The following is a 26569-nucleotide window of genomic DNA, read 5'->3' on the forward strand; positions in this document are numbered from 1 at the left end:
TTGAAAAATGAAGTCTTGCGTTTCCTCACAAGAAACAATCCTTACCTTTAGAAGGGCATACCTCCATGTGTCTCAAGATATTTGTCTCCATTTGCATTCCCACACTGACATCTGTGTTAGGAGACCCAGCAAGAAGGTGGGTCAGTTCCGTCAGCAATATTACATCTTATGGGAGGGCACAGATATTCCGAACCCAAAACTTTTTTCTACAGTTCTTTTACGTATGCTGCCAAATAATATATGTCATCAAACTTTGCTGGCTTGGATGAAATTCTATTCAGTCCTGTAGAAGTGGTACAAATTCTGTCAAAACCTCTGTCTTGAACCTTCAATTTCTGTTTTAATATGGCTGAAAACATTTTTTCTTGGTTTTATGTGTGCTCATATGAATAGCTATGTACTGTCTTTGGGTTTTTTAACGGACTGCGTGGTAAATTGACAGTCAGTTGGAAAGAGGTGTCTTGGGACCAATAGGTAAATGCTATAACACTTTTTGGTTAACATAAGATGCTGAAAATAGGTGACCTTTCTTTTCTTCTTGTATCCTCTAGCTGAACTGGGGGACTATGACCCATATAAGCACAGTGCAGGTTACGTCTCGGAGTTCCGCTTTGTTCCAGACCAGAAGGAAGAGCTGGAGGAAGCCATAGAGCGGATACACAAAACTCTGATGTAAGAGCTCAGTACTGTTGGGAACTTGGCAGGTAACATCAGATACAGAAATGCTTGGTAGGTGGGGAAGGGTGCAGCTTGTGCTGCAGAGTGGAGGTCTCTAGGCCCAAGGGAAAACCACGGAGTTCACTCATGTCCCTCAGAAACAGAAAGCATTTTACGTAATTAAAGTTGTTCTTTTAGGAACCGATAGGGCGATAATTGGAAATATGATGTATGTCAGACCAATGTATGGGTGTTTCAGAACAAGCAGTTTTAATAGTGCTTCTGTTTTCTTTAGTTTTGTAGTTAAATAAATAAAAGCCTGCAAGTTAAGTTCCCTGTTCCAGGACAGATTTCCTGTTTGGGCGTATTGCTTATTATGCCCATGCCTCAGTCTACTGTCTGTAAAATGGGGATAACATTTCTTTGTACTGTGCTTCGTATTCAAATGAACGCTTGGGACAAACCCACTTTTGATTTAATAATTTACAGCACTTCGTACAATGAAGCCTCTATTTTCCTGCCAGATTCTTAGCTAAGGTAATGAAGGAGTGCTTGTAGCAACCTGCATGAACGTTTCTTTGTAGGAGCGGCTCACATTGCAGGAGGTACCAGGAAAGCAGTTTATATGCCCATGGTTTAAGTGATAATCTTAGCTACAACATCTGCATGAATTAAAGAGACAGTTTGGTTTTACAAGCATGAAGTCTTTTCAATTTATTAACCAACATATCTTACATAAAACCTATTGGCAGTGGACAATATAATGGGTTTCACTGTGAGGAAGAACATACGATTTCTAAGAAAAAAAGCAGCACCCAGAAGCAGAGTCATCAGACGGTACTGAATAACACAAGGCATTCAAAGTGCTGGTGTCTGGACAAAAACCAAACAAATTCCAAAACTTTGCATGTGACTTTAAAGCAGTGGGAACACAGGATATTTTCAGGCCTCGAAGTAATTTTGATTTAAACTGAACAAGGTACTATCAAAGTTCACAGGCATTGAAACTATATCTGATAATAATTCTTACGTGTGAGAAGGTGCTCAGAAGGTGGGATTAAGCTAGAGTTATGGTACTTGACTGAGGCAGGAGGACAATGTGAAGCACACTGCGGGTGAGACAGAGATCATGTATGTCAACAGACCCGGGAGATTCATGCATTCCCAACTTAAACTTCGTAAAAGTTTGACAAGGCAGATTAATTTTCATTATAAAGATTGCAGAACTTCAATTCTCTGTCTTTCAGTTACTAGAATAATAATCACCTTAGACACAAAACATGTGAGTTGCGCTGTCATTGACATTCTGGATAATCTCTGCCTGATGGTGGATCCCAAAATGCTGCTTTAGGAGTCAGCTCATTTTCTGTCAGGCTGCAGTTTGTGCATAAAGTGCTTTCCCTTGATTACTTGGGAAGCAAAAAAGCAAAACTGCGGTATGGACAACCAGGAAGTGGACTGGGGTGTCTAACAGATAAGCGAGATAAGAACTAGTAGTAGCCTTTGGCCCCATCATTTCTGTCAGTGCTTAAGAGATGAACAACAGCAGCAATATAGAGAGGAAAACCGGTAATTTCATAGGAACGTTGGAGCAAAGGATGCAATTTCCAGAAAAGGTGGCAGAGCTAGACAGTGATTATGTGTGAATATAGGTTAAATACTAGATGCATTTGCAGCAGCTGTGTAAGTAGTCTTCTTAGAGGAGGTTTACTCTGCCTCTAGATGTACAAAAATAAAATTAAAAAATCGCCAGCAATTTAGAGCCACTTTTTATATCACTTATATTTAGAAGTGGCCTTCTATGTATGACATAGTTTCAATGGGGTTAGTTTTAGACTTGTACTCCTGGTACAGAGCCTGAACTGCCAATTGCTGTATGAAAGCACAGCAAGGTAGAGAGATTTGGCTTCCCAACCTGCTGTTCCAAATATTAGACTACAGTGCCTTCAAAAATGCAAAACGTGAAATTGGTTTTGAAAATAAAATGTATGCCAGAAGTTCAACTGTACACAACGCCAAATTAAACATTTACTTGCTTATCTCCAAATTCATATTCCTGGTAAGTGTAAAGAAGCTTGTTCTAACAAGTCCAAGTGAGGTGCAGTTGTGGTGCAGCCATTCATTAAGATGGGTGCAATAAAAAACTTTTTATGAGTACACTCATCATACCCTTTGTTAAAGATAATCATAGCTAGCCATCTTGCATGTAGATTCAGGTTTCTTGATTCTCTTGATATAAAGAAGCCACTGTCTAGATAAAGGTCAAGAAATTTCTTGCCTGTAGTTTTGCATGCTAGTGTTATTTGTGCCTTGTTTAATGAGAATAGGTATTAACTCAGAGGCACAGCTGTTCTGCTTGGGAAGTTCTCCTGTAACTGGAATCAGTGCCAGTTGCCACATTGACCTGAGCTTTCTCTTTCAGTGAAGAGTCTGTTGTTCAATAACTATTTCTATGTAGTTGCCTGACTGCCTTACAGTAATTGATGATTTACAGAGAACCTTAGTACAGGTTCTTTGGTGAAGTAGAAAAGTGCTGTTTTTATTGTTCCAGAGACTGGAAACTGACTAACAGAGTTTGTTTAGTTCAACATCAGAGGTGGTTGTGTTTAAGAAATGAAACTTGAGATGAATTCTAAGTACCAGGCCACTGGTACTAAGCAACCTTAATTCCTCTCTCTCAGGTTTCTGTTGTCATTAGTGTAGTAAATGGGATTAAGACCCATTTGTCTCAAAAAAGTTTGTAACCTTGAAGAAGCTGGGGGAACAGTGGTTGCAAAGAGAGATCATAACTGTCTTGACACTGTCTTTAGTGTTTTCATAAGCTTATTGACCTAGAGCTCTGAAGTTCTTTCGCTGCTTGGCTGCAGTTAGGTGTCAGGGATTTAGCAGCATCAGAAAAGAGAGTGAAAGTAAGGTGCTTCTTGAGCCTGACTGTCATGATCAGTACTGTCAACAATGACTTCTGTACAGGAGACAGTGGTCTCTAGTTAAGAGGCTTGAAGCTGCAATGGCTGAGGACATATCCTAGATTATCTCACCAGAAACATTTTAGGGACAGGTTTGTGATATGGTTTAGAAGAACTACTTTATCCTTTCTGGAGCTCAGCATGGAAGCGTGGGGATTTTTGCAGGACATCTGTGGTCCTGCATGTGCCTTGCTTCCAGGTAAACTGGTTTTGGTTACAGGTTCTCTCTGTTTTTTCACACATGTCCTGGGTTCAGCAATAGCAGTGATTTTTTCTCCTTCTTAGTAGCTGATGCAGTGCTGTGTTTTTGACTTTTGGCCTGGGAACAACGCTGATAATATCTATGTTTTTAGTTACTGCTCAAATGTTTAGTCTGACCAAGGACTTTCTGAGCTTCATGCTCTGCCAGGGAGGAGAGGAAGCTGGAAGGAAGCAGAGACAGGACACCTGACCCAAACTAGCCAAAGAGGTATTCCATACCTCAGCACGTCATGGCCAGGATGTAAACTGAGAGTTATTCGGAAGGGCTAGTTCACTGCTTGGTCGGGCTGGGTATCGGTCAATGGGTGGTATCGTATTCTCTTCCCTTGTTATTTCCCTTATCATTATTATTATTGGTGGCAGCAGTAGTGGTTTGTGTTATACCTTAGTTAGTGGGCTGTTCTTATCTCAACCCATGGGAGATATATTCTTTAGATTCTCCTCCCTGTCCCTCTGGGAGCCGGGGCGGGAGGGTAAGAGAATGTCTCCTTCACAGGTTGACCACCCAAGGAGGAGAAAAAAGATGTGTAATTGCTGAACACTTCTACTACATACCTCCGAAATTATAAAGGTGGTGACCATACTGGGAACACAAGCTAGATCAGTTTCATGATCAATGATTCTATTGTATTACAAGTCATTACCATAAAGTACAATGAAACAAGAACCTTAGCCCAAGCCCCCCACCTGATAAACACTAACACAGCAAATACCAGGTGTAAGTAAGGTACGACATGCTGAAACTGTGAGATCAAGAGCAACAACTTTAAGAACCAATAAATAAGCATTGCGACTAGTGACTGTTAATCAGAAACAATGAATGCTTATCACAAATACGATTAGACACACTCTGCTTATCACAAACACGATTAGACACACTCTGGTCACATCTGCCGTTATCTCAACCCTTTGTGCCCCATGTTGGGCGCCAGAAAGAACTGTCATGGTTTAAGTGCAGTCAGTAACTCAGACCCATGCAGCCCACTTGCTCACTCCCCCCCTTCCTCCTTCTCCCCACTCTGCCTGTTCCAGACTGCAGCAGATCTGGGACTAACTGATACTTGGCAAGTCAAGTATTTTGAATTGATATCACATCCTTAGAATTAATTAGCTTTAAGACTAGCTTTCAATATTGTTTAGAGCCCTCAGTGGCATGCTTTGTCCATCTCAATGAGCAGTACCTGTCAGCTGCATGGCTGTTACATTGCCTGCTCTGCCGTAACCATCTGCAAAGACTCTTTAATTTTGGAGAGCATTGTCAGGTTATATGATGAGGAGGACCATTTGTAATTTCATATATGTTGAAAAATGAGGCACCTTTGTAATGGTGGATGTTATTTCAGTCCCTGATATTTATTTATTCCCTTCATGTTCTGTCTTCTTCATTTTTATTTGGGAGGACTTCTTCCTCTGGCTTCCATCTGCTTCCTTCAGCAGCTCCAGCTCACATCTTTACTTCCTTTAAAACTTCTGTGAATTTCTTACAAACTATGTATTATTGTGAAAATATATCCGCGCACACACTTATTTGGCATTTGAGACTTTTGGTACTTTCAGAGTGACAAAGTGGGATAAGCACATCATCATTCTTTTAGATATGGTCAGTAAGGAAATGCTACTAGCAGTATTTAAATTGGTGTTGGATTCTAGCAGTTTTTCAGTAATGGCATAATCCACTTTGCTCAGGACTGATGTTCTGTCTGGGAACTCAGTAAGACAATACGGCTCCAGTGAATGTTTTCTTTACATTTCTGAGAGCTACCAATAAGATTAAAAAAAAAAATAAATAAAGTTGTGGAGTAAGTTTTTATAGCAGTAGTGGATAAAAGACATGTCAGATGTGAAATACTGATTTGCTGAATATCCAGTGTTCTGCTTATTCTGAGTACAGCGATGAATCACAGATCTACTGGGAGATCCAGCCCTTGAAAGAAAGAGATTTCTCTTACACGCTTCAGGTCTGCTGCTTCTCTGTAAGTCCTTGGAAAGAAGGGCCAACACCTGAAGCAGTATCATTTCTACTATGCAGAATAGGTGGGCTGAAGCAGCCCACCTCCCAGATAGGCAAGCATTTTAAATACCTATACTATTACATTCATGCTAGCACACTATTTCAGTCTTTCATGTTAGATACGTTTTCTATCTTGTCAGGCATAGCACGAATTTGGGAAAACCTGGAAAGGAGCTGCTAGGCTGGAGACAAAGAGCAAGAATGTGTGTATTGCAGGACTTTTCCAGGTCTTGAGTCAAAATGTTGAGCTCTGCTTCACATCTTGAATTTGAAAGGTAGCAAATGCAGTGGTTTCCCCAAGAGATCAATCAAAGGGTGAAGCAGGAAATGCGTCTTTTTGGGTTGACATTTTCACAAGATGTGTTGTACTTTTTCAGTAACAGTTCAGTAACTTTCACAGTATTAAAAAGGAGTGAAGATGAATAAGTAGCTTCACATATTTTCAGGCTTGAAACAGAGTGTTTTGCTCTTGTACCAATGAGAGTTATTAAGGAAAGAACAATTTAAATTCTGAGGATGAGTCTGTTGATGACTGAGTATTTATTTGGTCATTTTGTTCTTTTTGGAAATAAATCCTTCGTCACTGATGTCAAATATGTTCCTAATAGCACAGGGTTTTTCCCCACCGGTTTTTCTGCTGTTGTTTCCAACCAGCATGCTGCTGATGGTAGTTTTAATCTGGTGAATTGATATTTGCTGATAGGAAGGCAAGCTGGATCTTTGACACTGGTAGTCTCATGAGACGGACTCCAAACTTTGTTTTCACCATAGCAGACTTGATTATTACCAATTTGTGTGACTTCCTATAAACAAGATTTTATGAAGAAAGGAATATTTTTTCTGAAGTCATGAACTCTGCTTTCAGAAACTGCTGTGGGGAAATAGTACTCCAGTCAGTCATTCTATTCCTGCTTTATTAATAATCATGTATAGTTACTGAGAAAAAAGTTATTTTGCATATTCAAGCCTAAAAATGGAATGTCTGAAGTGTGTTTGTGACAGCAGGGAAAAGATTAGCCACTGTAGTAGGCATGCATTGTATATATGATAGTATATATCTGTGATAGGATCTTACAGCAGAGAGTTTAGTAGAAAGAAAAATAGAAAGTTTATAGAAAATTTGTGCCTACTGTCCAGTCTCACTTGGAGCAAGCAGAAGTATAAGCCAAAAGTATCCTTTAAGCAAGTGCTGAAAGTACAATGACAATCTAAACAAATGGAAGGAAGGACTGCATACATGTCCAGCATGCTGTATCTACTAATGTGATCTATTTTAATATGTTGACTGGAAGTGCAAATTTCTTACACAGAATTTTGTTTACAGGGGTCAAGTTCCTGCTGAGGCAGAATTGAACTTCTTAGGGGTGGCCAAGTCCCTGGAAATGTATGGAGTGGATCTCCATCCTGTTTACGTAAGTATTTTTTAAATATTTCAAGTTTGGTAACAATGAAAAAAAATTTCTTTTACTAAAGCAGGGGACAGTATTTATGTAGTTCACTTGCTACAGAATAACTTGAGAGGAAGCACTGTACTTAACAAATGCAAAAGAATACATGTTTACAGACTGAGGGGATTCAGTCATTCTACCTACAGAAGTCTATTGGGTTTTAGGTGAAAGGCTGTGATTGTATAATAACTATAAATGAATCAGTTAAACTCTGAAAAAAACCCAGTTTAGATAAATAAGAAGTAATGACTGCAAGTATCAGGAGAGATGAGAGAGGGTAATAATCTTTGGCTTTGGCACAAGAATTTCCGCATTTTTCTTGTGTAAATAACAGCAAGTGTGTCCTGAAACCTTTTCAATACCATTGCGAAAACTAGGGTGGGGTAGCAGCAGCATGTTGGGCTTTTTTTAATACTTATTGTGAAGGTTTTGCTAACGATGAGAATATGTTTCCAGCTTTTCCTCTGCTGTATGGTGCAGCACTGCAAGTTGTCTGTATTCCCTCAGCAAAACCCTCCACTTTTGTAAAACAGCATATATGATGGGATAGGATCCAATCCATCACCTGGAGGCTACCAGGTCCTGGTGAAAACATCATCCTGTCTTGTTTGAATAATGGCACTTGTGGCAGGTTTTTTTGAACAAAAAAAAAAAGCAGAAGTTCAGATGGAGAATTGTAATATAGATCCCTGAGTTAGATGTCAGTACTCTGTAAAATTACTTGAAAAAAAATAAAGAAATCAAGATACTAACAGAAGATTAAGTATGTATTCCCTGCTGAAAATTGTGTAGCCCACAATATGAAGTGTTTTTTAATGCACCCTATGGCTTAATTGTATTCATATTCCATTTAACCCTCCCACCCATAGAAAGCTGGAGGAGTTACTGGAACAAGACTGAACATGGTCCAACACAATCTGTTAAATTAGCAGAGCCTTGGAATTGCTTTTGCTATGCAATAAGATCACTGCTGTGGGTAGTGAGGGGATGAGTTGTAATATGCCCAAGTCTAACCCATGAATATTATTGTTTCTATTAATATTGCAACAGCAACATAAGCCCTCATTTGAGACACATGAAGAGATGTAATTCTTTTCCTTGCTTGGTCACAGTAAAAGTAAAGTTGCCGTTAGCAGTTAGTTCACTGAGCAGCACAGGAAGAGCTTGCCAGGTGTGCTTGAGCTTTCTCACATCAGTAGTCACACAGTAACTATATGATGTCACATCAGTGACTACATCAGTAGTCACACAGAAGGACACCTTTCTACAGTTAGTCTATCTCACAGTTGATATTCTCTGTGGTTCATGCTCTCCTGGTTTAGAGCTTGCAGCACTCTTTGTCATTGTCTCAAATAGGCAGATGAACAAGCTGCTTTTGCAACTGACTTTCTTCTAAACTCATGCTGTAAGGTTTGCATTCTTTCAAGTGTAGGGCACATCTGATTTTTGTTACTGACCATAAACTTGGGAAACAGGGCCTTCTGCCACTAGCACCAGGGTATTCACTCTGTTCTCTCCTGACACGGTTTGCAATTCGAATACTGATCCCAGGAATGGTTTCCTTTGGAGATGATGTGTGCAGCTGTTCTTTGTATGTTGCTGCCCATTCTGAACAAAAAAAATGCTCTGACTCTCTCAGAGGACTTACTTCGCTTAGTAGCAGGATGCAGGTGATAATATTTTAGGAGGGAGAAGGCAGCTTTGAGGTCAGAAAATCAGTATTCACCTTCATCTGAAAGTTAAGTGTCTGTTGCATTCATGTCTGAATAAAGAGTTCAGTTTCTGAGTTTTGGCCATTTGCCAAATATCCCAAAGTATTTCCTTTTTAAAAATAAAGTTATTTTTGCTTTTCACCATGGCACATGGAACCTCACAGTCTTTCCCTCACTGCCATTCTTTCTTGCCTCTTTGCCTACATGCCTACAACTTCTAGGAGTGTTTGTCAGTAGAGCAAGTATTATATTCCCATTTGCATGCAGAGTGAAACAGTATGTTCAAGTCAGTCACCTACCCCTCTGCTCTGCTCTGGTGAGTCCTGCATTCAGCTCTGGTGCCCCCAACACTAGGGAGTCATGGAGCTGTTGGAGCGAGTCCAGAGAAGGCCATGAAGAAGCCCTGAGGATTGGAGCACCTCTGCTCTGGAGACAGGCTGAGAGAGCTGGACTTGTTCAGTCTGGAGACGAGAAGGCTCTGGGGAGACCTTAGAGCAGCTTCCAGTGCCTAAAGCAGCTGGCAAGAAATCTGGAGAGGAACTTTTTACGGGGGTGTGTAGTGACAGGACAAGGGGAATAGCTTTAAGCTGACAGAGGGTAGGTTTAGATTAGGCATTAGGAAGAAGTTGCCAGGTTGCTCAGGGAAGTTGTGTCTGCCCCATCCCTGGCAGTTTCCAAGGCCAGGTTGGACACAGCTTGGAGCAACCTGATCTAGTGGAAGGTGTCCCTCCCCATGGCAGGGGGTTTGGAACTAGGTGATCTTTATGGTCCCTTCCAGCCCAAACCAGTATATGATTTTATGGTCCGGCTGACTTCTCACTAGACCTCACTGCTTCAGATACAACTTGCAACTGTATGAGTGACATGCATTTTTATTTTCTAGGGTGAAAACAAATCTGAATATTTTTTAGGATTAACACCCACAGGAGTTGTTGTCTACAAGAATAAAAAACAAGTAGGAAAATATTTCTGGTATGTATAATTTAAAAACAATAACGATGTTGTATGGAAATGTATGATTTGTGGTATCAATTTGAAAGGTTAATTGTATCAATAGAAAAAAAATATACTTGGAATTCCAAATATTTGTCTGGATTATACAATTTTTTATTTCTTTGATAATCCAGGTATTGAAAAAAATATTTCACCTTTATCATACTTGGGTTAAAATGTTTGAATACTGCTAATTTTCCATTGTTATCTGGTGCAAACTTGAAAAAAAAGATTTACGTGTGAATTATTTTTTGTCTTTGTAAATATATGCAACTTTATTATTCATTAAATTAAAAACTCACGAAGTTCTGTCTGTCTTTTACAGGCCTAGAATTACAAAAGTTCACTTCAAGGAAACACAGTTTGAGCTTAGAGTCCTTGGAAAAGATGTAAGTTTTTCTTTAAGCCTGTAAGAAAAACACAATCTCAGGTCTGATGAAGTGGGAATTTTTGTGTGTTCATCAAAGCCTAATGTATTTTACGAAAATTTACAGCAAGAAACCATCAAAGTGAAGTTAATTTTATTGATAGTTACTGCAAGACTACCTTATCCTCAAATGTATGTTCCTGATGGTGCTTGCAGAAAGGGGAGGAAGAAAGATTTTCTGTTCATGTTATGTAGCGAGTGTAGAGAACTGCAGCAGAACAGTAGGAAGTAGGAATTTTATAACAAACCATTATAGTTTTATATTTTGCTCTGTAAATTAGAGTAGACTACTTCTGCAGTGTCTTGTTTATGATCTTAAATAGTGCTTTTAAACTAGGCTACATCTATAGGGAATGCTTATCTTAACCAAAATATGGACGGAGGAAAAGTTACAAAGCTGTTAGGCACAAGTAGTTTTGTAGCTTGGAAACAAAAGCAGCCAAATAATGTAGCTTGAAACTCATTTGTCAGAGTTTAACTTCATTGTGCTGTTAGACCATTTGAGAGAAAACAATGTTGGTTCCAGTGGAGTAAGGTTAGCAGTTTGGTAGCAAGAGAAGAGGTTTTAAGATACTTATCACCTGTGAAGCATGTGGGGTAGGGGAAGGAGAAGGAGGGTGTTGAGGATGTAGGGAAAATGGTAAATATCATAGAACAAATAGTTGCAGTCAGCCTGGGATTTTTGGTATGTGGTTGAGTTATGTGTTTAGTTTGCTGAGTTGGTGAAAATACTTTGTAGGTCTCTTTGGAACATTGGGATTGAAAATTCATAGTTTTGAAGAAGTATTAACTTCTTCAAAAGTATTAACTTCTTCAAAAGCATTCCCCTCTACTGATTATCTGTGTATCTTCAGTCATCTGTGTAGTAGTTGTTAGTCTCACCCATGATTTTTCCATGAGGCCATTTGGTGCTTTCAGTGTATTCTGGGAAATATAAGCATACTCCTGACTGGTTGTCTTGCTTCTGTCTTGGACAACATTTCTTGTGCCTCTGCAGATGTTTTGGCAAGTTTTGATTTTGTTATTCCAAGTGTTTTTTCTCTGTTTGGTGTGGTAATCTCTGGGAAGTTTATTCATTATGGTGTATTTGTTGAAATTGGAGAGTTGTTTGAAGGCTGAGTGAAGGTTGGGAAAACTTTTCTCAATGTTTCATGTGAAGGGTGAATGCCTGTTCAGGTATAGACAAGTCTGAGTCTGACTTAGAATCAGCTGCATTGAAGTGATGCTGTAGTTTCTGTTTGATGCTACATATGTGTAGTTTTTGTTTGAACCATGTGGAACTGCAAAGGTTTCACATTCGGAGCAGAAAATGTGGAAGCTTTGCAAAATGTGCTTAAGTTAAGACTGTGAATATTATGGCTGTTGAACGCTTACTATTGTGATCATAAGGCATATGCTTTGACGGCACTTGTTAATTTCAAGTCTCAACAGGTACTTTTAGGAAATTGTTCAAGAGAACAGTAAACACAAGGGTGTGTACTGTCATGAAAATCTCCTTTGCAACTAATATTCATTTGAAATTTTTCTACAGTGCTTCATATCCTAACAAGATCAGGAAAGGCCAAAATGGCCCAGAAAGATCTTCCTCTCTCCCCCTTTTTTAAACATTCTGGTGGTATCACTTTGAACAAAATTATGTATTAGCATAGTAATATAAGTAAGCCTTAATAAGTAAACCTTAATAAGTAAACCTGAATCCCCAGATTAAAGCTGTCATAATAATTTATGCTGTTCTGCGCCCAGAGGAGGAAAAGCTCATCAGTGTCTTTACATGACTGTATGTTCAAATGCTCCTTGAAAACTTAATTCACAAATTTCTGTTATTCCTCTGTTTGTTTTTTTTTTTTTTTTTGTTCTTTTTTTTTTTTTGTTTTTTTTTTTTTTAATGAATGCTATCACTTAGTCCTTCCATATGGACATGAATTTACAGTGTAGAGAGTAAGTGTGCTAGTTTTACTTCATCCTGCCTCCTAGGATATCAATTTATAGCACAGGGAATTAATACTTGCCTTGTTTCACATGCTTGTTTCATGTCTTGAACATATTAGGTGTTTCCAGTTAGTTGGAAAGAATTGCTAGCAAGGATTCTTGAAGATAAGAAGTAATAGAGACTTTACCCTGCCTTACATATAGTTTTATGGCATATAGCAGAGGAGTGAACATCATGTAATAAGAAGAGCAGATTATTTCTTGAGTATATTGAGTGCTTTGTGCAAATAATATTTTCCATATTGTAGTGAAAATGCTGTGCAGGCTGAATTTTTGTCTATGTTTCCACACACTACCTATGTTTATTCGCACTGACAGGCACCTTTCAGGGGTAAACCTGCTCATCAAGGGAAAGCTGTCTGTGCTTTTATTAGTGATGAAGTGTTGCTCTTCCCCTGTGTGGGATAGGGTTACTTGTGGTAACTTCTTTGTTGTCCCTTTCAATAAATTTGACTGAGATTTTTTTTTTCCCCAACCTACCAAAAGAATTTTAATGTGTACTTTCCACTAAAGGGATGGAATTGGACATCCTGATCTCCTTGACAGATGGCAGACATGGCAGGCTAAATGTACAAGTCTATGTCCTTAAGCTGCCTAAAATATACGCTGTGGGGTGTCTGTGTCAGACATACTTATGAGTTTGCTGTTTACATCGTTTTGCTTTTCATAAATTTGATTTACTGAGCAGAATATATTTATGCCTACTGTGTACTAATCAAGTAAGTTACTTCACCTTTTCTGTTTCGCAGCGTAATCTTTGTACTTCATACCTCTTCCATGAGAACACTTCCTGTATATTTAATTTTCTATTCTTCCTGTATACCTGTTGCTGATGTGTGCAAGCATGACCATCTTTCACTACTTTGCCTGTATTATGTGTTTTATCTTTCACTACTTTGCTTGCATTATGTGTTTTCCCCCTAAGGCTATGGCTATTCCCCTTCATAAACAAATACTGCCCTTGAGATACAGCCATCTGTGAATTATCCCAACATGTGAGACTAATGACCTGGACCAGCTGACAGAAACTCTTTTTCAGTGATGTTAATCATTGAATTGGTATTTCGCTGTCCCTGGAGTAGTCCCATGCTGTGAATATAGTTCTACAAAAATGTTAGGCTTTTCATAAAACCTCTTTAGTATAAGCACGAAATTAGGAACTCTTCCTTTGTGAGAACTGCACAGAAGGATTCCCTGAGCACAACAAACAATTGCAAAGAATTTTTGAAGATAAGTATATTTCTGTGCAGTTTCCTTTAGGACAACAGAGAGATCCATCTGATGCCTGTGTACAGTTCCTAGTAGCAGGAAATGATCCAGTAGTGCAGGTGGCTGCCGAAGTCCCTGCTGCCTCACAGCAAAATACAGCATAGTCACAGTGGATGCATGATGTGGACATGGGTAATTGTAAATCAGAGAGGTGCACAGCACATGTCCCATTCTTTCTTCATGTGAGGAACAAGGATTGCTTTCTAGACTTCTCTCTCAACTGATGAAACAAAATAAGAGAAAAACGTGCTTTGATAGATTGTGTAGGTTGGGAATGTAAATGTAGTAATATACAAGAGACAATGTGGAGATTTTTTGCCTGTAGGTACCAGGTATTTCTGTGCTCTTCCTCACAACCCCATGCTGTTTTTTGTAACAGTGCCATTTACCTTGCTTGCACTGTGTCTGAACATGCAAGTGAATGATTTCTCTCCTTCGCAGAGTTCATACAAAACCTCTGTACTACTTACTTTTCATCTTTCTCTTTCACCAAGCCACAATGTGGTGAATGTACAAAACACTTGCTTTTGTTACCTTTATGTTAGAAGAGAAGGGTCATTTTGAAGTCTGAAATTTTTGGTTTGAGGGATTTTGAAATTTGGGTTCTTCAAGTCAGAGCAAACTCCCAAACTGTGCACTTAAGAATGATTTACACATTTTCAAGACATGCCTTCCTCAGTAGTTTTGCTTAATCAGATGAAGAGGCCCAGTTCAGCTGAATTCAGAAAGTGAAGTTAGTAAAGGCTGTTTTCAGGAGCACTACCAACCACTGATGCATGCTAGAGGAATTTCAGGGCAATTTCAAGGCACATAATGCTTGCATTCTGGTGGCTGAAACTTGTCTAGATAGAAGATTTTTGTGTTCTTTTAAATAGTCTTAGGAAACCATGTAAATATGCTCTATTTTTTTAATCTGCTTTTTGTAAGTGTCAGAAGTATGAAAAGTAATGGTATTAATAGGGTGGTTCAACTGTACTCCTTGCTCTGTCACACACTATATTGCACCTTGAATTACAAGTTCTAGGCAGAAATTTTTTATTTGATTTTTTCCTGTCACAGTTTATTGGGAAGATTTAACAGGGTTTGAAGAGACGTTCTTCCCATTCTAAAGTGCAATTTAACTTAGATTTCAGTTCCAGAAAATAAGAATATTTTGATCTTCAATATGATTTAAGAACTACAAATTACTTTTCTGTAATCTACATTTGTATCCGCTTCAGCTAGAGTGGCAGTGGAGGGTGGAGGTGAGCAAGCACCGTTAATACATCGTATAGTATGGTTTAGGCTTGTTGTGGTTGTTTGGGGGTTTTCTTGGCTTTTCTTAACCAATTCCTGAGCTATCTTAGAAAGACTGTAAGATTAGTTCAAAGCTTGATAGCAAAATCATCAGTAATGAATATTTTTGAAGGAGAACTAAGATTAAACTTCCTGCATAAACTTAAATCCATTGCCACTGAGGTGTTACTGTCAGGTTTGGGTTTGTTGTGGTAGGTTCTTCATTAAGTTTTAATAAGTATAATATGAGGGTGAGACTTGTTTGCTTCAGTATTGTCATGCTTTATGCAAACTGGCACAGCATTATTACTTTTAATTCCTGACTTTTATAATGTTCTAAAAGATTGACCTAGTATGACCACTAATAATACATATAAGCTATGATTGGTATGCATTATGTAAATATATAAAGACAGAATATTTCCTATTAGGGTTGGCAATTGATACTATCCAGGTATGTGCCAAACCCAGCAAAGAATAATGTTGGGAAGCAGTAGCTTCAGAGCTACTGTTAATACTTCTGTTACGTGTACATGCACGTGTATTACATGTATACGCAGAGTGATCTGTAGTGAGGCAAGGTCCCTTCTTATGTTAATATTCTGTGCGACTATGAAAAGTGGCATGTGGGCTGTCAAGACTCGTGCTGTGGTTTTAGGTCTGTTTTTTTCTGTTCCTTCATTTTCTGAGCCTGGATTGGTTGGAACCAATATATGTCTTATCACAAATTGTAGAAGGTCAAGCCTGCTCTAATCACAGGTTTTCAGAATGTTTTTGATCTGTGGACTGGCGCAGCGCTCCACAGAACCGGTCTAAGTCTAGTGTCAGTGTCCCTCTTATCTCTGGAGTAATCCATGAACTTCACACACGAGATCTTCTGGCCCCCAGTGAGAAGAACTTTCAAGTGTGTGGCTGGTCTTTCAGGCAGACTGGAGTTTGCTCTGCCAGCTGTGTGCAGAGCAGCTCTGATCTTGAAAGCTGTGTAGTCATGCTAGCATGGCAAAGCAAACTGGAAGCTGATTGTGAAATGCAGCATGGGCACTCCTGAACTAGTATGTTAGCTCTCACAGCTCCAGAGGCATTTTGTGGTTAGGTAGAGCAGTGATCCCTCTGACTTGTCTCCTTTGAAGGCATTAGTAACATGCTTTAAATCTTTCAGTTAAGTGTTGGGGAGGGGCATTATGGAGGAGCACTCTACTAGTTACCCCCTGTTAGTGGAGATCTCAAAGGCCCTGCCAAATGAGGCTTCTTGCTGATTTAAGAGGCAGCATGGGCTATGGCTACATGTTTGGGTGACTGTCTATTTCTAAGTTCGTATTACAGTCAAGATATCTGCATCCCTGGTGCCAGTCTCTCTCCTCACATGGGTAAAAATGGTGGTGAGGCTGTGGCAGTATGAGCTTTTACCTTGTTTTCAAGAATGCAGGATGAGCTTTTAAAGCATTTTAAATGAGAGGAATATTTATGTTTGTCCTCACAGTTTTTTGGAGTGTTGCTGTCCTGGGTTCAGCAGTAGCAGTCATTTTTCTCCTTCTTAGTAGCTGATGCAGTGCTGTGTTTTTGACTTCCGGCCTGGAACAGCGCTGATAACACTGATACTTTTAGTTGCTGCTCAGTAATGTTAACTCTGACCAAGGACTTTGTGAGTCTCATGCTCTGCCAGGGAGGAGAGGAAGCCGAGAGGAAGCAGAGACAGGACCCCTGACCCAAACTAGCCAAAGAGGTATTCCATACCACAGCACATCGTGCCTGGTGTGTAAAACTTGGGTCAGTTACCCGGAAGGGCTAGATCACTGCTCGAGTCAGGCTGAGTATCAATCAGCGGGTGGTGAGCAGTTGTACTCTCTTCCCTTATTATTTCCCTTATTATTATTGGTGGTGGCAGCAGTAGTGGTTTGTGTTATACCTTAGTTACTGGACTGTTCTTATCTCAACCTGTGGGAGTTACATTCTTTCGATTCTCCTCCCCATCCCTCTGGGAGCGGGGGGAGTGAGAGAACGGCTGTGTGGTACTGAGTTACTGGCTGGGCTTAAACCACGACAGTTGTTTCTGGCGCTCAATGTGGGGCATGAAGGGTTGAGATAACGATAGATCTGGCCGGAGTGTGTCTAATTGTATTTGTGATAAGCATTCATTGTGTTGGAATTGGTCACAATGCTTATTTATTGGTTCTTAAAGTTGTTGCTCTTGATCTCACAGTTTCAGCATGTCATACCTTACTTACACCTGGTATTTGCTGTGTTAGTGTTTATCAGGTGGGGGCCTTGGCTAAAGTTCTTGTTTCATTGTACTTTATGGTAATGACTTGTAATACAATAGAATCATTGATCATGAAACTGATCTGGCTTGCATTCCCAGTGTGGCACCACCTCTATACTTTGGGAGGTATATAAAGGAAGTGTTTAGCAATTACACATCTTTTTTCCCCTCCTCAGGTGGTCAGCCTATGAGGCAGACATTCCCACACACCCTAGTGACAAGTACAGCAGCTACTCAAACTCTGACTACAACAGATAATGCAGCTACTCCAGCTCCAAGCAGAGCAGCTACACCAGCCCCAGTGACAAGTACAGCAGCACCACTTGAGAGTTCTGAAGGTTTTGAATGGCCTTTGGGTACCCTTGAGACCTGCCTGCTGACTGTGATGGGAATCACCATGTTGGCACACACACAGAGTGTGTTTTATCCATGACCATTTTGCCTGATCTTGAAAGTTAAGCAGAGTCAGGTTTGGGTCTTGTCTAGGATTAGACAACAATATAAAAGGACCAAGAGATTTTCCCTGAAGCTGGACAGTCATGAGCGGCAGGGTGTGTGGGACAGTATGGGCAAGTACCTAGTCCACTGGGCCCCTCCAGTGCTTTGGAAGTGTTGGAGATGGAAGGCAGCTGTATGGAGTCCCCAGCGACAAGTTGCAGAAACTGCTGAAGGGGAGGGTGAATTATTTTGGGCGTGGTGGGCCCGTGACACTTTAGGTCATCAGGGCAGACATGCAACATACAGATGGACTCATGATCGAGGGGTGGGCTTAGCAATGAACACTATCACCCAGGTTACTCACGAGTGCTGCAATTAAGCAAGCTAAATGGTTGAAGCCTCTTTGGTATGAAGGATGATGGCTGAAGTACAAATATGGGGAGGCCTGGCAAATTGACTACATCCCACTCTCTCTCCTGCTCTAAAAAGACTGTTACAAGAGATAGAGCCCCACATCATGGACCAGATGGACTCAGCAGCTTTATAGGAATTGGTCCATGCACTAAGGAATGATATCTCTGTGTGTGTGTGTGTGTGTGCTTGTATATATACGTGTATATATGCGTATATATATGAGATAAGAGTGATGGTATATTGAAAATGTGGGATCTGAGCATGACGTGAATGGTATGGAATAAGGGGTGGATACTGTCCTGGGTTCAGCAGTAGCAGTCAGTTTTCTCCTTCTTAGTAGCTGGTGCAGTGCTGTGTTTTTGACTTTTGGCCTGGGACAAGGGCTGATAACACCGATGCTTTTAGTTGCTGCTCAGTAATCTTTACCGACCAAGGACTTTGTGAGTCTCATGCTCTGCCAGGGAGGAGGGGAAGCCAGGAGGGAGCAGAGAGAGGACACCTGACCCAAACTAACCAAAGAGGTATTCCATACCACAGCACGTCATGCCTGGTGTGTAAAACTTGGGTCAGTTACCCGGAAGGGCTAGATCACTGCTTGGGTCAGGCTGGGTATCGGTTGGTGGGTGGTGAGCGATTGTGTTCTCTTCCCTTGTTATTTCCCTCATCATTATTATTATTGGTGGTAGCAGTAGTCATTTCGTGTTATACCTTAGTTACTGGACTGTTCTTACCTTAACCCATGGGAGTTACATACTTTCGATTCTCCTCCCCATCCCTCTGGGAGCGGGGGGAGGAAGGGGGGGAGTGGGTGAACAGCTGTTTGGTGCTGAGTTTTCAGCTGGGCTTAAACCACAACACTTGCCTTTTTCAGGATTAGGAAAAGGTAGTCAAACAGCTCAACAACTAGATACTGCTGCAAGAGTTATGCCTGTCCTTCTGCAGCCTCTGGCCATGTTTTCCTGCTTTCTTCTTTACTGATTCTAGTCACAGATGTGATCAAAAATCACCGTACAAAACTGAAGTATTTTTCTGCTTGTTTGGTTAGCAGAACTTTTTGAAAGAATAGATAACTGCCAAAGCTGGTTCCATGGCGAGGGGAGATCTTCAGTATGCAGATAATCTGGTTCACAGTGCCTTGCCTTTAGTACACTTGACACTCTGAAAGCAGCAGGATGAGTAGCCAGGAGTAGCTTGTGAGGCACCAAACAGCACTGAATGAGTTTGGAACTGTCAGTTCCTATATATCATTAGTAAAAGTACAATAGATCTTTGTGGTTTTGGCTCAGATGCATGAGAATAATAAGAAAATAAAAAGGTAACTGTTTCTGTAAGAAATTACAATTGTTCAAGATGCTAAAAATGTTGCCTTTTATTTGAAACAAGTGCCATGGTGTTAGCAGGTAAGGTCGTCCTTGCTTTACCTGTAGAAATCAATTTATTCTCTTAGGGAAGAAATGCTGTACCTGGAAGATATTTATTGCCTTCAGTACTGCTTATTTTACATACGTGCATTTACAAATTGTAAGTGTAATCACATTGCTCTTGCGAGCCTTAGTCTTAAAAAGTAAATGGAGGAAGTCCTAAACCTAGATGTACTGCGTGCAGTGTCATTTTGGAACTAGTTGCAGTAAGCTACTGAAATCTTCACAAAAGAAGTGAAAAATGATAAAAGAATTATAAATTGTCTTCTTTGTTGCTGAAAGACGTTGGAGATGAATGTCCTAGGCTTTCTTTCTCTCCCTTTACAAAAATTTAACTGTGCTATTTGAATTATTCCAAGCATCCATTCTGAGGCAGTAGTTTTCAGACATGCTTTTCCTTCAGATTTAAATAAATAAACCTCGTTGTGTTATCAAAAAACTTGTTGGTCCATCCCCTGATTTTTTGGCAGTTGTTTATTTTCCGGATATGAATTCCATAACTTGTTGATAAGTTGGATCTATAGGCCTATGCTGTATTTTCCTGAGTGCCTTTGATTGCTGTGTACCAAGTATAGATGTTTATGCACTTTCATTAAAATTTTTGGTTAACCAGCTGAGGTGAGCTTTCTTCCACCTTAGAAAATAATGCCTTCAAATGATGGAATCACTAATGTTTGCTGGTCAGATCTTTCAAGTATATGGCAATCTCCATGTATTGTCCCTCTTTTAGTCACTTACTGATTTTGTTATATGTTATTCTGTATATGGGAAAATTTTCTTTAAAAAGAAGAAAACATGGACCAGCATTACCTTTTCTCTGATGGGAATATTACCCTGAATTGGAATTCAGTGGCATTTGAACTGGGCTAATAATAAGATACTGCAGAAATGCCTTATTTAAAAAGTCTCTTTAAAAATCCTTCAAACACCCATGGCTTCTTCTCTGCTCCTTTATTCCCCCATCTCACAAACTCTGTCTTCCGAGGTTATGTAATTAAATAAATTTAAGTGCAACAGAGGATTCTTTTCATAAAAATCAAGTTTAGGAGTGGACAAGAAGGAAGAGTGGACAAAAAGAAGGAGCAACATCCTGCATATTTAAAATGAGTCACTAAGTTCTTTCCTAGCAGAATTTAAAGTGGCTCATCAAGTTTGCAGTACCATGGGCCTGATCTGATAATGTTCTTTAAAAGTGCACTGGTGACTACAATTGTGTGGGTTTATATGAAATCATGTCAGATGACAGTCTGATCTAGAAATTGTAATGTAAATTAAATCATAACATGAAGCTACATTTATGTTACGTTTAAAATCAGCAAATGAAGAGTACCCCTTGAGATGTCTGCTTTAAAACTTTAAAAATGCAGTATGGTCTTTCAGTGGGTAGACTCTTGTTTCTGGTTTTACTTTTTATAAATTAAACCTATTTTTGCTCCAAGTTAAATCCCTTGTGAATCTTTGCAGAGAGATAAAATCCCTATCAAGCCTGAAATGGTATTTTAAGGAACTATAGGAATATATTTATAGGACTATAAACGACTATGTATTTATATTTATAAAATATTTATAGGAGTAATGATGGTTTTCATTCCTTGGCTGTTTCATGGGACTGATCCAGACAACCATTTAAACTAAATAAAACAATCCGTGGGAGGAAATGGGAACATATCTATGTTTCCAGTTTGTTTTGTTTGGTGTCGGGTTTTTTTGTTTGTTTGTTTGTTTTTGAGGAAATCTCAATTATTCTAATCACAGGTGCAGAGTTCTGCCTTTCACTGTTACTTCTTTCATTGTGGAGGAAGGGCTGATAATTTGTGATTTTGTGAGGCTGTCTGTTAATATAGTTGATTTTTGTTAGAGGTGAAATTTTGAATTCTAGGCAACATACTGAGTTAGTTCACAGTTTGCAAGATGCTTGCAGGTCAGTATACCTCATCAAATAAAGAGTGTGAGAAACTTGCCAGGACTCTACCTACGTATGCGTGGCACTGCGGAAGTGTAACTAATACAAGGGCATCCATTTCCTAAAATCAGCTGCTGAAAGTAGTATGAATCGTACCCCCTTTGTAATTCACATAGCAGAGAAATGGACTGAGTTTTGTTACAGATGGTATCATACGACTGCATACCAGTGGGACTACTAAACTCTTTGTGCAAATCATGGTTACAAAACTGCAAACTTAAGTTCAGAGTGGCAAATATATGGAAATGTAATTTAAGTGACCATATATGAATGTTTAGCTTGTTGGAAACAGGCAGTGTGATGTGTCTGTTGCTTTTTCTTGTCTATTGGAAGTGTGTTATAGTTTGTATGTATTGGACTTCTCTTTCATCTCTCCCTGCCTTTTTCTCTATCTGCTGTACTCACTGCCAGTTTCCAGTGATTAGGTTTTAAGCTCTCAATATTATTTTTTTGTTATCTTCCTCAGGAGATTTTTTTTATGCCTTTTACCTTTGATCTTTTTCCTAGTATTTTGAATTATTTTGAAGTTAAATATTTTGGAGTTTAATCTTTTTTCTTTTTTCTTTTTTTTTTTTTTTAAATCTTTTTCTGCTGTGACCAGCAGGTCAAAAGGAGGTGATCCTGCCCCTCTACTGTGCTTTTGTGAGACCTCACTTGGAGTATTGTGTACAGTTCTGGTGTCCTCAACATAAAAAGGACATGGAACTGTTGGAACAAGTCCAGAGGAGGGCCACGAGGATGATCAGGGGACTGGAGCACCTCCTGTATGAAGACAGGCTGAGAAAGTTGGGGCTGTTGAGCCTGGAGAAGAGAAGGCTGAGTGGAGACCTCATAGCAGCCTTCCAGTATCTGAAGGGGGCCTATAAGGATGCTGGGGAGGGACTCTTCATTAGGGACTGTAGTGGTAGGACAAGGGGTAATTAATAGGTTAAAACTTAAAACAGGGGAAGTTTAGATTGGATATAAGGAAGAAATTTTTTTCTTTACTGTGAGGGTGGTGAGGCACTGGAATGGGTTGCCCAGGGAAGTTGTGAATGCTCCATTCCTGGCAGTGTTCAAGGCCAGGTTGGATGAGGCCTTGGGTGCCATGGTTCAGTGTGAGGTGTCCCTGCCCACCGCAGGGGGGTTGGAACTTGGTGATCTTAAGGTCTTTTCCAACCCTAGCTATTCTATGATTCTATGATTTCTTCCTCTCATCTTTTGTGTTTCCAGTTTCTCCTTTGTTCTTCTCTACATCTTTTGTGCATTTTCTCTCTGTGTTGCTTTTTCTTATTAGTTTACCACAGATCTTGAGTTTCTTTCTTTTACTTATTCTTGCCTTTTTCTATACTGTTTAACAGAGCCTTGGGAATATATTTTTGCCTGACATCTGAGGTGCAGTTTCAGTAAACATGAAAAACATACTATTTGAAAAAGTCATTGTCCTTTTTAATTAGAAAAAAAGGCGGTATCTATGAACAGTAATGAAGGAACAGCAGTGTTTCAATAATCTCCTTTCTCTTTTGTTTTTGTTTTCTGTTTCTACTTTTTCTTTTGTTTTTCACAACACTAAGGAATTGATTCTGTAAATAATTATTTTCAGGCAATGAGAAACCAAAAAGAAAATCTCTTTTAAGTAAGGATTTCTACAGAATTATAGAACCAGCTTTTCTTCATACTGCTATCTTTTCTCATGTGCCTTGATACGAGATGGTCAGTTCTTGTGTTCTGTAAGTAAAGATTTACTTCCCTGGCAGAATCCCTCATAACAATATTGCTTTGCTTTGTTTTGTTTTCAGTGCAATGAAACTTCCTTCTTTTTTGAAGCACATAACAAGATCACATGCAAACATCTCTGGAAATGCTGTGTGGAGCATCATATGTTCTTCAGGTTAGCGATGCAGAAGCTGCAGTTTTACTAACCAGAAGCAAGGTTATTGTGTTGATTAAGAGCACTTTACTCAGCACAGTTGAGTACTTATAGCTGTTTACACTCTAGGTGGTGTAACACAGGCTTGCTGCCTGGAAACACATTTTTGCTCTTGATTATATTGAAAGGTGATGTCTTCCCTTTTTTTACAGTGATGTGAAACAGTAATTTTAAACTTTTTGTTTGTTTGTTTTGTTTTGTTTCATTGGGTTTTTTTTTATCTTGGTTGTTTCTCTTGTCTTAGAATTCTTTTTGAAACAGTATCTCAGGTTGCATAAAGTAGCCTTTAACAGAAGTTTCTACAAATGTGTGTGGCAGGATTTAAGCTGACATATACGTTTTGACATATTTAACCATAAAATTTTCTGTAGCAGCATTGACTTGATTGAGGCCTTTGGATTTCAGACATTACTATTTTCTACAGTTTACAGAAATTTTGTTTTTTAGTAGAAAGTCTCGTTGAATTTCCATAATGTTAATTATTGAAATTCACAAAATGTTTCCAGTATTACACATCTCAAAACACTTTCTTCACTGTGGCAAAAACAGCAACAGAAATGTGCAAAGGTGCCTAGGTAGGAACTGATCGATGGGATGCTTGGGCCTGAATTTAGCAGTGCTGTAAATGGGTAAACTCGGAATCCCTCCTGCAGTCTCCTTACTGTGGGATGGTGGTTTTGCCTGCTCCTGTGGAATATTAAGCAAAAGGTTTCTATTGCCAGCAGTTTATAGTAGACCCTGAAATAAAGAAGTGTGTATTCAAAAAAGGGGGACCTATACATGGCTTTGTGGAGCTCTCAACCCCGTAAGAGTGTGCCTATAGGTAGGAATGAAGAGGAACTAGCAGAAAAATATTTTTTTTTGGAACCTGAAGTTTGTATTTTTCTTTTCATTTTTTTGGGAAAGGGGACTGTAATTGAGACCTGTCTATGTAATTTGTTATTCTATTTTTCAAACTACATAGAGTGCCAGAGAATGAATCAAACTCTCCAAGAAAATTCAGCAAGTTTGGATCCATAGGTTATAAACACCGGTACAGGTAAATTTATTTCATTGTTTAAACTTCAGTTTGTTCCTTCTTCATTCCTTCTTTTATCCTCTTCAATGAAAAAGAAAAACCCCACCCAGACTGTGACTCAGAGCAGTTCTGACAAAGCATGAATCAGGGTCATTTTAACAGACTCCCTTTGGAAGTCTGGAAGTTTGTGAGTAAATGTGTGTTACTTCTCATTCTCCAGATCCCCAGAGTTAGCTTTGGCCTACTGTACGCCATAGTGAAAGTGCGAGCAGCCTTGGCAATGCTTTAAGTCAAAATCTCCTTGTAAGTTGTGAAATTATGTTCATGTCCTAAAGGGTTTTCCTGAAACCTGGGAAATACCAGGACAAGGAGAATGTTGCTCCCACCTTTCTTCCGGAAATTAGCAAAGGATTGGTGCAAGGAAGTGTATGGAGTCTGTAATTGTGATGCCCTTCTTTACAGCTGCAATTGGGTGAGGCCTCTCGATCCTAATGGTTGTATTTAATCTTGTAACAGTACTGCTGGTGCAGTGCTGTTGATTCAAGAATAAAAGTGAGGGCAGGCCTGAAAGGAGGTGTGGGTATCTTTTTTTAACTGGAATAGCTGGGAAGTTTGGGTAAGCATTCAAGGCTACAAGCTCTAAAAGATGCAGTAACTTCAGACTGTAGGGAGGACTTGGTCTCAATTTTATCCTAAATTGGGAGGGAGAGTAGGTTTAAGATCTACCTGCTGGGTCACAAAGGACTAGCAGATAAAGGATGTAGTTAAAATTGTAAGATGTCAGAAGCCCAGTAGTTTTTACTGAGTTTTACTGAGACTTTATATTTTTAAGTCTGTTGTCCTCAGTCAGTCAGAATTCACCCTTGGATGTAAGATCTCGTTTGTAGGATAGGTGTTGCCAATGGAAAAATGACTATACGAGTTCTGAGTCTGAGCTCATGTAACTGAGTCTGGACAGCAAGGATCAAGTCCAGCAAGGGTCACTGGTGTGTTTCTGTGCTGTCTTCTCTCTTCTTCAGAGTATTTCATAGTAGTTAAGATTATTTGGGTTACGATGTTATCTGGCATGATCAACCTCCTCCTTACTGTAGGCGAGGGATGATTGTACTGCCTTTCGGATTTCTAGTTGGATCCAGACCCGCATTATCCCATCTGTAAAAACGGATAGGAGTTCTGGATTCCGGATGGAGTACTGTGGATCACAGTTTCCTCTGTTGGACCATTTTGACAGATTGGAGCAGGGCACTGGTGCTGGGACAGAGAAGGTTTTGTCCTGACCAGGACGTTAAAAAAATTTTAAAAACATATCATGAAGCACTTAACTACATTTGTGTTATTCCTGGTGGTGGTGTATTTGAGTTCTTCCTTTTTTAATCAGTTTCAAGGGTAATGTGTGATATGGCTTGCCATGTTGGGATGATGGTCAGCTATGTTTATAATGTTAGTTTTGTCTAGAAAACATGAAAGTATTTATTTTCCTTCTAATATGAATTGTTCCCTATTTTGCTGCAGTGATTCTTGAGAACTCCCCCTGACCTGAGTTGATGTTCTAGGAAATGTGGGTTGTGACATCTAGTTGCACCCTACTGGTTATACAGTGTTAATGATAAATAGTTATAGTCAATTTATGATTGACATGTTAACTTTTTTCTTAAAATTCAGAGCAGCAATAACAGGATTTACATGCGCTTTGCTTATCCATCAGCTTTGATTGTCTCCCCTTTTTACCTTTGGTCCCTGTTTTAGCAGCAAAAGCAGTGACAGTGTTGTGTATCTGTACACATCTCTAGCTCTTAAGTATAGTTGCATTTGACTGTGCATGTGTGGGGACCATTACTATCTTTTTGCTTTTTAATTTTCTACTTCTCATTAGATGGCAAACAGTCAGGAAAGCAATTTCCTTCTCTTAAAATCAGATGCTTTAGTTAATACATGGAGGTGTTAGTGTTCGTGGAAGGTCTTATCTGCAGATGTTTTGTTAAAAGTGCTTCTGGAATTAGCAAGACTGGCATGGTTGCGCCAATGAGCAGGAGTGCTTTCTGGCTAAGTTAGGAAAAAAACCCCATTAAACTGGTCAAAAATCAGCATTACTGTAATGTAATTTTGGATTTTTTTTTCCTTAAATTATTTTACAGATT

At 39.4% G+C, this 26569-nt stretch overlaps 1 protein-coding gene across 1 annotated transcript in view; it reads left to right on the forward strand.

Moving 5' to 3' along the window:
• EPB41L4A (erythrocyte membrane protein band 4.1 like 4A) overlaps positions 1 to 26569 on the forward strand; it is a gene marked incomplete at both ends in the record, with an annotated part of 124650 nt that overhangs the window by 61476 nt on the left and 36605 nt on the right. Inside the window, 6 exons of the mRNA XM_080638643.1 lie at positions 552 to 672; positions 7220 to 7307; positions 9939 to 10027; positions 10374 to 10437; positions 23283 to 23374; positions 24378 to 24452. Coding sequence (XP_080494769.1) covers positions 552 to 672; positions 7220 to 7307; positions 9939 to 10027; positions 10374 to 10437; positions 23283 to 23374; positions 24378 to 24452 — 529 coding nt within the window. The remainder of the gene's footprint in view (positions 1 to 551; positions 673 to 7219; positions 7308 to 9938; positions 10028 to 10373; positions 10438 to 23282; positions 23375 to 24377; positions 24453 to 26569) is intronic.

This window comes from Psittacula echo (genome assembly GCF_963264785.1).
Source record: "Psittacula echo genome assembly, chromosome: Z".
Taxonomy (NCBI): domain Eukaryota; kingdom Metazoa; phylum Chordata; class Aves; order Psittaciformes; family Psittacidae; genus Psittacula; species Psittacula echo.